The 17,738-nt window shown below is 43.3% G+C and overlaps 1 protein-coding gene across 1 annotated transcript in view; it reads left to right on the plus strand.

Moving 5' to 3' along the window:
- The window catches only part of RAD54B (RAD54 homolog B), a 127,997-nt gene extending 110,502 nt beyond the window's left edge, over positions 1–17,495 (plus strand). Inside the window, exons 10-15 of the mRNA XM_074944089.1 lie at positions 2,678–2,968; positions 7,496–7,671; positions 9,758–10,019; positions 11,517–11,583; positions 12,452–12,652; positions 16,324–17,495. Coding sequence (XP_074800190.1) covers positions 2,678–2,968; positions 7,496–7,671; positions 9,758–10,019; positions 11,517–11,583; positions 12,452–12,652; positions 16,324–16,544 — 1,218 coding nt within the window. The 3' untranslated portion in view covers positions 16,545–17,495. The remainder of the gene's footprint in view (positions 1–2,677; positions 2,969–7,495; positions 7,672–9,757; positions 10,020–11,516; positions 11,584–12,451; positions 12,653–16,323) is intronic.
- Positions 17,496–17,738: the final 243 nt, after the last annotated feature.

Raw genomic sequence — 17,738 nt, forward strand, 5'->3', positions numbered from 1 at the left:
TCTAGGCTGAGAAAAATGCCCATTAGCATCTGGATATCAGTCTCCAGGGTAGTCAAACTATTAAAATGAAACTTTGCGATTCTTAATTTTTAAAATGGGATGTTCAATGGAGGGGGTTTTTTGTTTGGTTGTTTTTTTATTTATTTTTGTCTGTTTGTTTTGAAGTTTGACATAAAATGAAGGTATCAGAGGAAAAACACAAACTCATACCCCAGCCTGGGTGTTGCTGGCTGCAGAGTGGTGAAGTGCACTCCCAGGGTTTGGGGTGCAGTGTGCTTCAGCTACCCCCGGGGATCAATTATCTCTGCCCCCACCGCACCCCACGAGGCAAGGATAAGGGATCCTCGGAAGGCTGCAGGGAAGTTTTGGGTCTGGTTCCCACTCACCGCCCTCACAGTGCATGCAGCCCAGGTATTCCTGCACATGCAGGAAGGGTAGGAGGGGCCAGAGAGCAGAGCAGGGACCAAGCACCACCCTGCAGGGAGGGACAGTGCCTGAGGTCCCAGTTTAGCACAGCCAGGGGAGGGATGACTTGCAACATCCCTGCAACCAGGAGCCATCTGTCACCTGTCAGCTTTGCTCCCTGCTCTGGGCGAGCTCCATGCAGCAGTGAGGAGGAGCCAGAGTAGGAAGGGGAAGTACGCTCAGCCAGGCAGTAATGGTACTTCTGGCTGCTGTATTGGCTGCCTGCAGTGCTGCTCCTCTGCCGCCAGGAACTCTGGGATACATCCAGAGGACTTCTGGGCTCTGAATCAAGCTGGGGCCACATGCACACAGGAAAGCAGTAATGCTCGGATGCTAGGTTCCAGCTTAACACGAGCTCAAACCCTCCAGCCCTGGGACCCGGGGGCTTAACCCTAGGTTAGCAAATTTGCTGTGTGGATGCAAGGGGGGTTTGGCTCGAGCTTATGCTCAGACCCAGGCTTAAATTGCTGTGTTGACATACCCTGTGTAGCTCAAAAGCTTGTCTCTCTCACCAACGGAACCTGATACTAAAAGATATTACCTCACCTACCTTGTCCCTCTAATATCCTGGGACTGACATGGCTACAACACCACTTTTTTTCGTGTGTCAGACTCTATGGCCCCAATTCAGTGTTTTCCCGCCTGGAACATAGGATCGAGGGGGTACCAAAGTAGTTTGGTGGGGAGAGCATTGTAATTTGGTCTAGGGCAGGTGTGGTAACACAGACTTCTCAGCCTCTTATTTGAAATCAGAGTTAAATGCTGTTATTTAATCAACTGTTTTGGAATTAATTAACTTTTTAAAGTTTATATAATGTTGAGTTTTTCGAACACCTGTTTTATTGAATAATTAGTTTGTGGATTATTTATTAGATAATGATCTTTGATGGTAGGAACAACGAATCTAAACACTTGGTTATAATTCAGTCCAATTAATTGAAGGGCTCCACATATCTACCACTGTGCAAATGGCAAATGGCTACAATGTTTCTTTCCTTCTAGGAAAGAAATTTGTCCTGGCACACCCCACAAAAATGGTCACTTTCATGCCATCTTCCATCTCCTCAGCCTATTCACCTGCTATTGTAGCAGTCTGGCAGGAAGGGGACTGTGATTGGCTGGAGAAAGGGAGAGGGCATATAGTGACATGAGGGAAAGAAGGGGGATGAAACACTTGGAGGGATTGAATGGAGGTATAATTCTTCACTTCTGCAGTTCTGAGGAGCTTCTCATGGCAGTTGTCTTCCTCTGCTACTTTGTGAAGGAGTAGAGCTCCTGGCAGGGTTTGGGAGTGTGAGGGCTGGTCTACACTATAAACCTATATCAGTATAACTGTGTTGCTCAGGGATGTGAAAAATGCACACCCTGCAGCAACGTAGTTATACCAACATAACCCCCCATGTAGACAGTGTTATGTTGATGGTAGCTACCGCCTCTCATGGAGGTGGATTAATTCTCTCCTGTCAGCGTGGAACATCTTCATTAAAGTTCTACAGTGGTTTACTTGGTAGTTTGTTCCAATTGGTGCAGCTGCACCTATGCGGCATTTTAAGCGTAGATGTGCTCTGAGATGGTAGTCATTTCCTTTACTTTCTCTAAGGGCACGTCTTCACTAGCAACATTAAAGCGCTGCCATGGCTCTCCCAGTGCTATAAAAGAACCACCTCCATGAGGGGAAAAGCTACCAGCGCTGGAAGTGCGGCTCATGGCGCTGGTTCACTGTCTACACTGGCACTTCGCAGCGCTGAAACTTGCAGCACTCGGTGGGGTGTTTTTTCACACCCCTGAGTGAGACAGTTGTAGTGCTGTAAAGTGCCAGTGTAGACAAGCCCTGAGACACTGTTTCAACTCCTGCCACTGTCTGTCCATTTCACGTTTTAGGAGCTGTACAAATTGCGATATGATGCCATTCATTTATCACTTCAGCACAGTTCTGTAGAATTCAGTGCAGCTTTGCTACATAAATCAGGAACCTAGCCACATAATTTGAGTCTGTAGTGACTCATAATGCATTAGCTCTTGCCTCGGTTAAGAGTTTAAAAACTCCTATGACAAACCAAATATGCTGATATTAATTGATCATTAAAACCCTGTGGTATCATACAAACAAACCGTGTTCACTACTGCCTGATTAAGAATCCTATAGCAAAGAATTGTGATGTAACTGAACATGCTTGTAAAGTCATATCTAAACCTCTGTTTGTTACATTAGGAGGAAAAGGAGTTAGGAGAGAAAAGAGCAGCAGAACTCACTCGCCTAACTGGACTGTTTATTCTTAGAAGAACACAAGAGATCATAAACAAATTTCTCCCACCGAAAAAAGAGAGCATACTTTTCTGCCGACCAACAGCCTTGCAGCTTGAACTCTATAGAAAACTGCTTAGTTCTCGAGTTGTTAGATCCTGCCTACAAGGAGTACTAGAAAACAGTCCTCATCTGATATGTATAGGAGCTTTGAAAAAACTCTGCAACCATCCCTGTCTTCTGTTTAAAGCCATAAAGGTATTTACTGTATTTTGCTTCAACACAAATAATTAGACAGTGCTACACAATAAAAGTCATTAAAATGAGTTACTGTTAAAAACTGTATCAGTGGAGTTCCACACATGACCTCCCAAAATGATGTGCTTTAGAGCTTTCAAAAAACTAAACAATTAGAAAGTCAGTTTTGTCAGTTTCATTAGGGTGGTGTTATCAAGTACTTCCAGTAATTTGGTAATTTTCCACCGCTTTGTTACTTTTCAGCTTTTTGACTGCAGAGAGGTAGAGGTGGGTTTGACAGAGAGTGTCAATCAAATCTTGGAGCAGTATTTTTGCTGTCTTCTGAGTTACCACCAGGGCATTTGGCTCCCTTTAGAACAGGTAAATCCAGTGGCCTTTGAGTTACAGCTGCTCAAGTTCCTGAAGATCCACCCCATTTTTCACAACTCACTTGTGAAGACCTACACCAGGAACCCATACTCAGACTGCTCCAACCCCACCATCCATATCCGTATGTGGACAGTAGCAGTACTTGGTCCCCCAAATCCTCAACCCTGGGTGAGTTAGGGGAAGACTTCAGTACCCGGTGGACTGGGAAGGCTACAGCCCGTACAAGTAGTCTTGGGGGAACAAGTAGAGAACATCCATGCCCTGACCCTATTGCGGGAGTTCTCACGGAAATACCCTGAGAAACCAGGCCCTCAGGCTCCTAAGATGCCCTTGAACGTCGCGAATCAGGCACTGAAGCCAAGCCAGTTTCTGGGCAACCTAACAAGTGCAACTTGCCTGTAGTAGGCTGCCAGATTGGATACATAGCCTGATTGGTGGGAAATGTCAGAAGATTGCTCTTTAGTGCAGCAGCAGTAGTTTGGTAGCTGCTCAGAGCTAAAAGCTCTTGCACGTGCTTGTTCCCAGCTTTCTTCCCACCTTGTTCCAGTCCTGCTCCTACCTTGTTCCTGCCTCAGACCCCACCCTGCTCCTTTGCACCCAGCCTTGCTCCTGCCTTGCTGCCCTCCAGATAACCCATCTCAAGCTTTTGGCTCACATTCCTGACTTCTGATTCCAGCTCTGCCCCTTGGCTCTGGCCGCTGATTCTGGCTCTGATCCTGGGCTCTTATTCCTGCCTACCAACTCCTGCTGTAGCCACTAGGTGTGACTCCTAGTCCAATCACTAGGCATGACCACCCATGTCCTGCTTTCTGCCACACACACCACGAAAAGTTACAAAGATAGACAACTTGTTAAAAATAGCAGGCCAAGCAGGGCTCAAAATCAGTTATGCTAAAACAAATATCCTTGCAACCCAGATGTCAAGCAGTAATATCACATTAAATGGCAAAAATATCAAGAAAGTACATCAGTTCATTTACCTGGGCAGCACCATATTAGCTAATGGAGACCTCAAAAGGAAGGGACATCAAGGAAAGGAATGACACCCACAACATTTACTTAATTCAGCAATGTATGGAAATTAAAGATATACGGCACCAGAACAAAATAGGGAATTTTCAGTTCAGATATAATCTTGGTGCCAACATCCGTCTGTGAGAGCTGGAGATCTACTAAAATGCTTGACAGAAAACTAGAGGTCTTCAAGAAGAAGTGCCCATGAAAGTTTCTGGGCATTGGTTGGAAAGACTATTACCAACAAAGAGATCTGAGAAATCACCAACCAGCAGCTCCTTTCCCCCAGGATCAGAAGGAAACGCTGAGCATATTTGGGGCATATACTCCAGGTGCCAAAACAAAGAATCCCACATGAAGCTGTCCAGCAGAAGCCAACTGGTGTGAGAGAAAAACGGTGCCCAATAGAAACTTTATGAAGAATTCTTTGCAGGAAGGGCAGAATAGTAGATCTCAATGCCATAGTGCAAATGAAAGCAGCAGCAAATGACAGAGAGGAATAGAAGAGACTATTTTCCACCTTGTGCACCATCATTGGTATGGGAAGGATGTACTGCTACTAAAGGATAATAGGATAATAAGTAATTGCCGACATGGATTTGTCAAGAACATATCATACCAAATCAACCTAATTTCCTTCTTTGATAGGGTTATTGGCCTAGTGGATGGGGGCAAGCAGTAGATATATCTTGTTTTTAGTAAGGCTTTTGACACAGTCCTACATTACATTCTCATAAGCAAACTAGAGAAATGTGTTTTGTATTAAACTGGGTGCAAAACTGGTTGAAAGACAGTACTCAAAGAGCAGTTATCTTTGATTCACTGTCAAAGTGGGAGCACGTATATAAGGGGTGCCTCAGAGCTCTGTCCTGGGTCTGATATGTTTCAACATTTTCAATAATGACTTGGATAATGGAGTGGAGAATATGCTTATAAAATTTGCAGATGACACCTCCAAGTACTTTGGAGAACTGAAAATGACCTTGATAAATTGGAGAAATAGTCTGAAATCAATAAGATGAAATTGAATAAAGAAAAGTAGAAAGTACTACACTGAGAAAGAAAAAATCAATTGCACAACTACAAAATGGGGAATAACTGGGTAGATGACAGGTTTCAGAGTAGCCGCTGTGTTAGTCTGTATCCGCAAAAAGATGATAGAACAGCTGAAAAGGATCTGGGGGTTATAGTGGATCACAAATTGAATATGAGTTGACAATGTGATGCAGTTGCAGAAAAAATGCTAGTATCATTCTGGGGTGTATTAATAGGAGTCTTGTAAGTAAGATGTTGGAAGTAATTTTCCAGCTTTATTCAATACTAGTGAGGCCTCAGCTGGACTACTGTGTCCAGTTTTGGACACCACACATTTTTCTTAATGTGGATAAATTGGAGGGCAATAAACGTTTAGGAAAACCTGACATATAGGAAAGGTTAAAAATACTGGGCCTGTTTAGTCTTGAGAAAAGTAGACTGAGGGGGAACCTGATAGTCTTCAAAGGCTGTTATAGAGGATGGCGTTCAACTGTTTGCCTTGTCTGCAGATGGTAGGACAAGAAGTAATGGGCTTAATCTGCAGCAAGGGAGAGTTAGGTTAGATATTAGGAAAACCTTTCTAACTATAAGCATAGTTAAGCACTGGAATAGGCTTCCAAGGAAGGTCGTGGAATCCCTGTCATTGGTTTCTAAAAACAGGTTAGACAAACACCTGTCAGGGATGGTGTAGGGCATACTTGGTCCTGCCTCAGCACAGAGGGCTGGACTAGCTGAGCTCTGGAGGTGACTTTCAGCCCTACATTTCTATGATTCCCTCAGTTATCTTACTAAAATGTCAGCTGCAAAAGGTATAATTAGATTGACATTAAAGTTAACATCCATAGCCTTTAGAGCAGCAGGACCCAAACCTTTGAAGGCTGTGCCCACCTTACTCCATCTATTCCTCCCCAACGCCCCCCCACATCGGGGCTGGGGCGGTGGCCATGGCTCGAGGTAAGGGGGGGCAGGGACGGGGTAAGGGGGCCAATGCTGGGGGTGGATCTGGAGCTGGGAACGGGGCCATGGCCAGGGGCTGAGGCTGGGGGTGGGGACAGGGGTGGAGCTGCAGCCAGGCTGCGATAAGGGTCAGGGCTGGGAGCGGAGCCAGGCCGAGGCTGGGAGCTGGGGATGCGGCTGGGGGCACGACCAGAGCAGAGATGGGGGTGGGGAGGGGCTGGGTGGTGCTCCCTCCCTGTCCCCCATGGGGGCTGGCTCAGGCCCTGCTGCATCCCCCCGGACGTTCCTCTACACCCCCCTAGGAGGGTGGGGTATGCCCCACAGTTTGGGAACCTCTTCTTTGGAGTCAACATTAATTGAGATGAATAGAAGAAGTGTAAACCTATTGCAAGAGTGCAAGAGCTATCGTTTCAGTCTGTGTCTGTGACTCAGAGAGAATACTATGTTCGTTCAGTAAATTTGCTTCACAACTGTAAATGCTAGAAACTTTTTTTTAACATGAAAGCTTAACTTCTTAGAAATTGGTGGGATGGAGAGAGAGATATAAACGCAAGTTGGTTTTATTGCTGTTATTTTTATTACACTGATATAGCTATTGTTAGACTACAGCTAAGTGATTTTACCATTTTTCCTCTACCCTTCATTCTGGATCCATTGTACCTTTGATAGCTGCTCTTCATCCTCTCAGTTCCTAATCTCTTGTTGGGAAGAGAACAGTTTTCTCAAAAATAAATGCCGTAAAGCTCTGTAATAAGCTGGCACAGAATGAAGCAGGAGCAAACAAAGCATGAGTTTACCTCTCATATGTTTCTGATGTCATGTAACTACTTCTTTTAAATCAGAGAAGCAGGAGTGAGCAATACTATTTTCTTCTCCATCCTCTATCCAGATGTAGATGAGACATTAGTCTATAGGGTATAGAATCAAGTTTAATTTTATTATAACAATGGTTTGTAAAAATTGCAGTAGAGCCAATGATGAGAGGTTATCAGCCAGATGGCTTGTTTGTTCATTAAAATCTGTGTGCTGGTTCTTGATCTTGTCTTTCTCTGATGCTTTCTGTAATCATAATGAAAATATTGACAAGCTTATTTTTTTTTAGTACCTTTTCAAAAAGTCATGCAGCTACCACAGATTAATCTTTTTTAATAGGAAAAAGAATGTAATCCAACTTGTGATGAATGTGAGGAATCCAATCTTTATGAAGGTTTAAGAGATATTTTCCCACAAGATTATACCTCCACCACTTTCACTGAAACTGACTCAGGAAAATTACAGGTCCTGGCAAAGCTGTTGGCAGCGATCCGTGAACTCAGCCCTTCTGAAAGGTGAGAGAGAAAGAAAGGTAGGAGAGACATATTAGCTACTTTTGAATTTAGATGATCCCTTTGATTTTCCCACTTGCTGTTTTCACACAAACATGATGCCAAAATATTTACCCTTAGGGATCTGTCACTCCCACAGCTACCAAGCATACTTATTCATACGTACATGTATTCTACTCTACAGCTTTGCCTCTTGTTAAAATTATTAACATAGGAATTACAGCTGGTGGACACTTGTCCAAGTTTCTGTTTTTGTTATTTCTGGACAGTTATCTGGTTGTTTTCTTTTTCATGCTGAGTTCTACCAACTAAGCAGATGTCTGACACTGAAACTACTGTTCTGTGACATACTGCCTGTTACTTGCATAGACTTTCCAGCACTTTGTGTCCCTTGGGGTAATCATTTAATGTGCTCAGTATTTTAAACTGTTCAATAAAATATTTTTTAATTACTAGACTGAGCTCTCTCCCGTATAGTCATGTTTATGACTAGCTATCATTCAGGGTTTTCCTTTTACTCCATTTTAGGAGACGTTAGCTGTCTATAAGTTCCTTTTCAAAAGAGAATGTCAGGAAGAAGCGCTCCCCAGTGTGTCAGTACAAAGGGAGCTGCTGTCTCCTCCTACTGTTAATTGATAGCAGAGGTTTTCAAACTGTGGGGCATGCCCCCCTAGGGGGGCACAAAGGAACATTCAGTGGGGCAAGCGGGGATGCCAGGCAGCTTGGGCATCAGCCCCATGCAGCAGGGCATGGGGAGGAAGCACCACCTCCACACACTCCACACACTGAGATTTTTTGAGCTGAGCCCCTACTTTGAGTTATAATTTTTGGTTGTGTGCCCCCACCCCCTGAACCCTGACAGGCTGGGTGGCCCACTGAGGTGAGTCAGGGGATGGAGGTGGCTCTCCCTCCCTGAGCCCCACCATGTGGGGTTGGCCCAAGCCATCTGGCCTTGCCGCCTCCCCCCCTGAATGTTCTTCTATGCCGCCCTAGTGGGGCGTGCACCCCAGTTTGAAAACCTTTAAAAGCTGTTGCTAAATGGAAGGCAGAAACCTGGGGGGCATGCGTAATATGTAATCTGCCCCCACATGCCCCCCTCCCCCCCATGTTGCCTCTGTCTATCTCAGACAGGTACACGGTAGACTACATTATTTGGAAAGGGGTACGCAGCTTAAAAAGTTTGAAACCCACTGATTTACAGCTTGTGCTGAGGCATTACTTTGTGACAAGTCTTACTGCTTCAGTTAGACCTCTTCCCCCTTCCCCATTTAGTACAATCTTCCCCAGAGATTAAAGGGGAAGTTTGCAAATCTCTGAAACCAAGTGATTCTGGAGTAGGGTGACCAGATAGCAACTGTGAAAAAACGGGACGGGGGGTGGGAGATAATAGGTGTCTATATAAGAAAAAGCCCCCAAAAAACAGGACTGTCCCTATAAAAATGGGACATCTGGTCACCCTATTATGGACTAATAAGTGTATCAGATAAAACATTGATGTAGTAGAAGTAAGTGGGAGATCAATAGCTCAAAAGACCTGGAGACCAGTTTACCAGAAATATCTGTAATATTTACAAAGCCATTTGCCCTCCTTTTTCCCTCATCCCATTTTATCCAAACCCCAGCTTGGGGAGGAGGAATTTTCTTCAGATGAATGCCCCCATTTAGCTCATCTGTAATTCTCCTACTCAGAAATCTCTCAAATTGTGTGGTGATGTTCACAGTAGCTTTTTCTTTAAGTGGAGCCACATACAGGTGCATATAGTTCCTCTTACAAGACCTAGTTTGTGTAAGTAGAAATTTTATAATCCAATCTATGTGCTTGGTCCTGTTTGTACATTAAGCAAAATCCTGTTGAAAAAATAACTTTAATAATTTATTTGAATGCTTCACAGTAGGTCTGACATGTCTTTATTTGCAATGTCAAATATTTCATTTTTAAAGAGAGGTGAGTAAAGTCAGGCTGATGTGCAATTTTTGTCTGAGTTGTGATTTGATTTCTTCAGTTGTCTACAATAAATAAATATAATGCTTCATTAGATTTAACTACTTATGCACAACATAACAAGTTCTTTGTTTCTCTGATTGACAGAATTGTGTTGGTATCTAATTATACACAGACATTGAATATTTTGCAAGAGATGTGCAAACATTATGGATACTCTTATACAAGACTCGATGGACACACTCCTGTCTCCCAGAGGCAACAGATTGTGGATAGTTTTAATAATAAATTCCGTTCAGCGTTTATCTTTTTGCTGAGTTCGAAGGCTGGCGGTGTAGGTCTGAACCTTGTTGGAGCATCTCATTTAATTTTGTATGACATTGACTGGAATCCAGCCACAGATATTCAGGTTTGATACAGTTATGTGTATCAGGGACGGGATGTGGACCAAATGGAGTTTTAATTGATGAGGAGATAGATTCTAATATGTCAGACCTTAAATCTCTCACTGGTCCATTATTGAATATTGCTCAGCCTGCATCTAGACAAGTGTAATTATGTGGGGAAGGAGAAAAAATGTGTCTGGCAGATTGTTTAAATTAGCTTTGTCTCCATATCAGAAACACATCTGAAGGATTTCCATGCAACTTTATCCATATCGATCAGCTGTTGGGTCTCTTTTTGTATTGTGACATTCAGCCAGGAGATGCTTGTCTCTAGTTTGAATATTCAGGGTAAAATTAAATTAGAACAGCTGATTGGGATAAACAAGGAGCATAAAGTGTAGGGGAATAAATCTCTGGTCTCCCTGGAGGGGTTTCTTATAAGGCCCAGTCTTCTGTTGACTTTGATTTTCTAGTAGAATGGCCATCATCTCTTTCTTATGTTTCCCAAAAGAAAATGAAATTAAAACTGATCATTTTGTGTAGTGTGTGCTGGTGAAGAGGGAACTCAGCTACATCTGAGCTAAGGGGGGGGGAGGGGAGTCCTGAGTAGCATGAAGAAAGGGACAAAATCAAATGGCAGCAGATGTTACAAGAAAAAAATAAAGTTACTGCTATTCTTGTAATGATTGTGGTAGCTCTGTGCGTATTGTTTTATCTGGCATAAGAGTGCTTGGATAAAACTTTTTTTTAACAAATTTTAAATGTCTTTAAAAAGAATTTCTTACAATTTCAATAAATCGCCTCAGATTGTACAGTAATGGTAATTGCCTATCACCTGCATGGAACTCAGAGGCTTTGCTCTTGTTCCTGATCTTCATCAGCACCATCATGTGGTCACTTGTCGTACTGCTTGAAACACAGTCTAGTAAAATCAGCCACAAATATTACAGCTTGCTAAATATTGAAACTTGTGCTTTGTGCACATATGCTGAATATGTACTTGTAACCCTTAAATTGTTGCCAAAAATTCACTTAAGTGGACGCTGTCAAGTAATTTTTTAAGATTTAAAGGTTTTGTGCAAAAACTGATTTTCCAAACCCAACTGAAATGGATGTTTTCACTGTTTTTATAAATATTGAAAAAAAGTATTGGGGGGAGGAACTTAAACGCCTGTGCAGTGTTAGAAACCTAAATCCAATAGAGTCATGCTAATATCTGAAAACCTCAAGTGAAACTAGGGCTAGCAGAAATGAAATTTCATGTGGTAATCTAGGCAAGGTGAGAGGCAGAGAGTAAATGTTAGAAGCAAATTAGATTTGAAAAATTTTTCAGATTTAATAACCTAAGATTTAATAGTAATACAGATAACATTTTCCAAAAAATTGTCTTTATTTTGACAGTGTCCCTTTAAGGAGCTAGCAAGTGCTAAGAACTTGATTAGAAAAGAATAAACGTTTTAGCCAATGTTCTTTGTGTAATGAGATTTCAAATAACATCATTACCTTTTTATCTTCTTTAGGCAATGGCCAGGGTGTGGAGAGATGGTCAGAAACACACTGTGCATATTTACAGACTGCTAACTACAGGTCAGAAATATTATAAATGTAAATGCTACTCTAACATAGGCTGGAGGGAGGCAAATCTTGGCAAGTATAAGAATAGGGTGGGGCACTTTTGGAAATCGCATAAACATATGGCTTGGCTTTGCTTTGCTTTGCTTATACTGCCATTAGAAAAGGTTCAGAGAAGGGCAACTAAAATGATTAGGGGTTTGGAACGGGTCCCATATGAGGAGAGATTAAAGAGGCTAGGACTTTTCAGCTTGGAAAAGAGGAGACTAAGGGGTGGATATGACAGAGGTATATAAAATCATGAGTGGTGTGGAGAAAGTGAATAAGGAAAAGCTATTTACTTGTTCCCATAATATAAGAACTAGGGGCCACCAAATGAAATTAATGGGCAGCAGGTTTAAAACAAGTAAAAGGAAGTTCTTCACACAGTGCACAGTCAACCTGTGGAACTCCTTGCCTGAGGAAGTTGTGAAGGCTAGGACTATAACAGGGTTTAAAAGAGAACTGGATAAATTCATGGAAGTTAAGTCCATTAATGGCTATTAGCCAGGATGGGTAAGGAATGGTGTCCCTAGCCTCTGTTTGTCAGAGGGTGGAGATGGATGGCAGGAGTGAGATCACTTGATCATTACCTGTTAGGTTCACTCCCTTTGGGGCACCTGGCATTGGCCATTGTCGATAGACAGGATACTGGGCTGGATGGACTTTTGGTGTGATTCAGTATGGCCCTTCTTATGTTCTTATGCTTTGCTCTGATTATTCTTTTAGTAACTGAAGGTAATACTCCAACATTTCCAATTATGCAATTATCAGGTAACTGGAATCTACCTTTAGAAATACTAGTCTAAAATTAATCTTATGTATATGATGTTTTTCAATGCAGGCTCAATAGAAGAAAAGATCTATCAGAGACAGATCAGCAAGCAAGGCCTTTCTGGGGCAGTTGTAGACCTTTCCAAGACATCTGAACACATCCGTTTTTCCATTGAGGAACTTAAAAATCTCTTTATACTACATGAAGATTCCAGCTGTGTTACCCATGACCTGCTTGAGTGCAACTGTATGGGAAAGAAAGACCATCAAAGTGAGCTTTCTGTTCTTTATCTCTTTGGCACTTGCAGGGTTGGTCCATCCATTTCCAGTGACACCCATTACAAGAGGATTAAAGTAATGAAATTCTTTATTGGATCCTCATGATATTGCCTTATGCCTGATTTTATTTTCAAATCCACAGGACCCTTTCATCAGCTGATGATGAGAAAAGATTCATTCCTTGAACTAATGACCTCTACTTTTAACAGCCTCTTAAATCCCTAAACCAATCAGGGCAAATTGGACTAGTGACAATGGTTATAATCAGACAAGATAATTTATGAAACTCAGAGAAAGAAACTATCAAGAGCAAGAATGATTAGATGATACAAACAAGGGACTAGATTATCAATTATCAATTGGTGTAAATCACTGTCGCACTATTGATTTGACTGGGACTGTACCAGCTTACATCAGTTGAGGATCTGGCCAAAGGTGTAGTAGTGCCCAAAGTACAGACAATCATTTGTGGCAAGGTCACTGTCTAAAACTGGAAAAGAGTGATTAGAACAGTCAGCAGAAAGGTGCAAAAATAGACCCCCTAGCTTCTGTCTGCCCTATGCCAAGGATATAAATAGTGCCATCTCCACTAGTGTTCCTAATACCTCCCTTTCCACTCTTTCTTTGTGGTGTGGTGTTTAATACCTTTTTGCATATAGCTGATTTAAATTAGGGATAGGATTTTTTGTTTTCATATGTTTTTTTGAAATGTCTTAATCTTGTTTTCATTAAGGTCGCTCTCCATCAGGTCTAACCTTTATGACAGACCCAGCATCTAAGAAACAGGTGCATCTGTTGCCCCAATAAGTTCCCTTCTTCTGATGGGCATGAGACGCTCATCTATAATAGCGCTACTAGTGTGATAATGGTGCAAATACTGATCTCTTCTAAATAGACACTCTCTGCTATCATAGTAATGAGACCCAAAGAAATATCTACAACATTTTTAAATTGAATTTTAACAGCACTAAGTAGAAATGCAGGTGGTGAGAATTATTCTTCTAAAATCCTCCGAAGACTTCCATCTAAATGTGTGTCTTCTTACCAGCAGATGCAGACAGGAAATTAAGCAATTAAAAAAGGGGTTGACCCTGTTTGGTTGTTTATATGTTTCCAGCAGATAGACTAGAGGTTTGCTCATTTCTCCTCTCCTCCCCTTCTCACCTAAAGTCTGGCAGAGGTTGTATAGTTAAGATAGGGTGCTTTTATAGTGAAGAGTTTTTTGTTTTTCACTTTACTTTTGGTTAAAGCACTCTGACAAGCAATCCACTGATTTCATTGTCTTTGTGTTCTTTTCATGGCTGAAAAGCTGGAGTTTCAGTTCTTGAGGGGGAAATGGAGCTCATGTGAGCTGGTAAAATATACCTAGAGGATCCAGCTCAATGTTTTCTATGGGCACTCGCACAGGGCCTGTTTTTTACCTAGTATCCTGATAGTGACTTGATCAAGAGATACAGTTACAGGAGTATTGTAGACCTTCCCAGAGAAAAAAAAATTGCGCGCACACCCTGATTTTGTCCAAGTAGTTATGGAGATGTCAGAGAGTGCAAGCTGTTTGCATTATGCTTCTCATATAGAGTTCTGCCAGTTTTTTCCCATCCCAGGGATGAAAGGGAATACTCTGACAAGGGTAAGCATATAAGCAGCCACACACTTAGATAGAGTAAGATGCAAGAGCCAAAAAATACCATTACAGAAATACTAAAGGTGGATGCTGGACTGAGGTTACTGGGGTGGGTGGGTGTAGGGGTTCATGAGCTGAGGGGTATGTGTCAGGCTGGTGGAGAGGGGTGCCTGGGAGAGGAAGAGGAGGGGCAGGCTGGTTGGGGGGTGCCTGGAAGAGGAGGGGTAGGATCATGGCGGGTACCTGGAGGGGAAGAAGAGGGGCAGGCTGGTGTGGGGAGGATAGGATTGCTACGTGTCCTGTTTTTGACCAGAATGCCTGGTCGAAAAGGAACCCTGGCAGCTCTGGTCAGCACCGCCGACTGGGCCGTTAAAAGTCCAGTCAGCAGTGCAGCAGGGCCAAGGCAGGCTCCCAGAAACAGCGGCATGTCCCCCCTCCAGCTCCTATGCATAGGGGCAGCCAGGGGGATCCACACGCTGCCCCCGCCCCAAGCACCAGCTCTGCAGCTCTCATTGGCTGGGAACTGCAGCCAATGGGAGCTGCGGGGGCAGTGTGCAGAGCCACCTGGCTTCGTCTCTGCACAGGAGCCGGAGGGGGACATGCCTTCTGGGAGCCGCTTGAGGTAAGCGCCACCCAGAGCCTGCACTCCTGACCCCCTCCCACGCCCTGACCGCCTGCCTCCGCCCTGATCCCCCTCCTGCCCTTCTGCACCCCAAACCCCCTAGCCCCACCCCAGAGCCCTCACCCCCAGCCAGAGCCTTCAACGGCCCCCGCACTCCAACCCCTTGCCTGAGCCCTGATCCCTGTCCCACCCTCCCAACCCCTCAGTCCCAGCCCATAGCACCCTCCTGCACCCCAATCACCTTATCCCCAGCCCCACCCCAGAGCCCTCACCGCCAGCCAGAACCCTCATATTCCCCCCCCTTCCCCCCCCCCCCCCGCCCCAGCCCTGATCCTCCTCCAGCCTTCAAAACCCCTCAGTCCCAGCCTGGAGCAACTTCCTGCACCCCAAACCCTTCAGCCCCAGCCCTACCCCAGAGTCTGCACCCCCAGCTGGATCCCTCAACATCCCCCCTGCGCCGTAACCCCTGCCCCAGTCCAGAGCCCCCTCTCACACTCTGAACCCCCCAGCCTGGAGCCCACTCCTGCCCCCCAAATCCCTCATCCCTGGCCCCACACCAGAGCCCACATCCCCAGCCGGAGCCCTCACCCCCCTACACATCCCAACCCCCTGCCTGAGCCTGGTGAAAATGAGCGAGTGAGTGAGGGCAGGGAGAGCAAGAAACAAAGGGAGTCGGGATGTAGTGAGTGGGGGGCGGGGCCTCAGAGGATGGGTGGGGCAGGCTGGTTGGAGGAGGAAGGGCAGGCTGGTTTAGGGTATGTCTGGGAATTGAAGAGGACGGGAATGTTCACTGCTCGCTACTTCCTCTACATCACAGAATTGTGGGAGATGCTGAGCTGTGGAATGGAAAATTTCTTAGCAGTAATTTTCTTCCGGCTAGCAGCATCTCCCACAATTCTTCCTATCCTGTATGGCTTTATTAACCAAAGAACAACATTTAATTTCTATATCTACAGTTTGTGGGCCAAGTAGCCCACTGGACATAGTTCACTGGTTGGGATGCAGGTTATTGTTACTCCTATTCTAAGACGTTCTCCACAGCTCTGGAATGACTCCTGGCAGGAAGCCAGAAAAGGGGGTAGTACCAGCACAGGCTGCAACACTGAACCACTTCCAGAACTGCAGAGAAGAGGGGAATAGCCCATGTGTCACAGAATTGCAGGAGATGCTGCTAGCAGAAAGCAAATGATCAGATAAGAAACTTTCCATTCCATCTACTTGTACCAGGACTTGTACTCTGGGCTGGCAGAGGGGGATTTTTGAGAAATAAAATTAACAAGTAATTTACATTTTTGTGTATGTGTGGCTTGTATTGGTGTAGAAGGTTGCACTTGCTGTTCTGGAAAATACAATACTGATCCAGACTGAGAATTTTCTTGGTAGTTCTCAATCTCTGTTTCACTTTATCACTTTTCAGATCCTTCTTCAGAAAAGCTCTCTGTGTATAGAGGTTGCCAGCTTGGACAACATCATGAGAGGGCTGATTCAAAGAAACCTCTTTCTATGTCGCAGCTGATGCAATGGAAACACTTTTCGGGGCAGCACCAGACTCTTGCTGATCCCTTCCTTGAAAGAATAAAGACGAGTATTTCTTTTATTTTCCAGAATGTAACCAATCCAGCTACTCCCACCCCATAAAACTAAATTATTTTTCCATGTACATGATGTGCCTTGTACTCACTGGTGCCAGTCTTCAAAGAAAAGGAAAGTATGCAGTTGCCTTTATGTTGCTGCCAAAACTCAGTGTTTTTACGAGGAGGTTTCTGTGTAAATGTACAGCTGTTGATGTTTTTTGTAAAGTTAGAGAGATACTATCAGATTAAAAATACCTTATTAGTAAATAGTTATAATTGAAAGAATTTTAAAAATTTAATTTGCTTTTCAACACATCTGCTGGTTTGGCATAATAATTAGGAGTGGTTTAAACTATTTTACACAACCTCCTAGTTAGGCCCAAACTACCTAACAGTTTTCTTTCAATGATAATAATACATTAATAATAATAATACAGAGATGACAACTTAGCTGGATGTTCGAAGGTACATTAGGCTATAGTATATATGTGATGTTTACAAATCTCTGACTGGATTTGTCTCTGCACCTGTAGAGATAATGGGCCTGATTCACCACTACATTACTCCAGCTTTACCCCAATATAACTCATGGTTTCAGTGGAGTTACCCCAGCATAAAACTAGAATAGCATAGTGGTCCATCAGACCCAGATTCTGAGACCACAGTTTAATTGTGCTTGACCATCTTTTATGAGAAACAGCAGTGCACGGTGCATTTAGTTGGGGAAATTAACATTCTGTGGTTCCCAGCTATACTCAATGCAGGTGCATGTTATTTCTATCTAAATAGATATGACGAACATATTTTTCTGAATCTCAAAGCATTGCATACAATGTAATTGCAGTATAATATTAGGATGATGATTTGTTTCTTTATGTGATCAGGCATAAGAATCTGAAATAGCAATTATAGCTTTAAAAGTACCTTGTGTGGTATCTCAGCTATGCAATTCCTCTCTATAAGAAGAATATTTTATTCACAAATGTGAAAAATGGAATCTTATGAACAAAAATGTGGCATTATTTCCACTAGAAGTGTATAGAATACTAGAAGTGTATAGAAAGTGAAATCACTTTTAATAAAATTAAAATTGTAATTTGGAATTCATTGGTATTTATTTATTTGTATTGTGGTAGTGCTGAGGGGCCCTAATCATTGATCAGTGTGTTACGTGCTGTATAAAGACAGAACAGTTGGTAACTATGTTTGGTTTCTGGAGTGTCCACTATAAAGCCCAACCTGCAGGAAATAACTAATT

This window comes from Natator depressus, chromosome 2 (genome assembly GCF_965152275.1).
Source record: "Natator depressus isolate rNatDep1 chromosome 2, rNatDep2.hap1, whole genome shotgun sequence".
Lineage (NCBI taxonomy): Eukaryota > Metazoa > Chordata > Testudines > Cheloniidae > Natator > Natator depressus.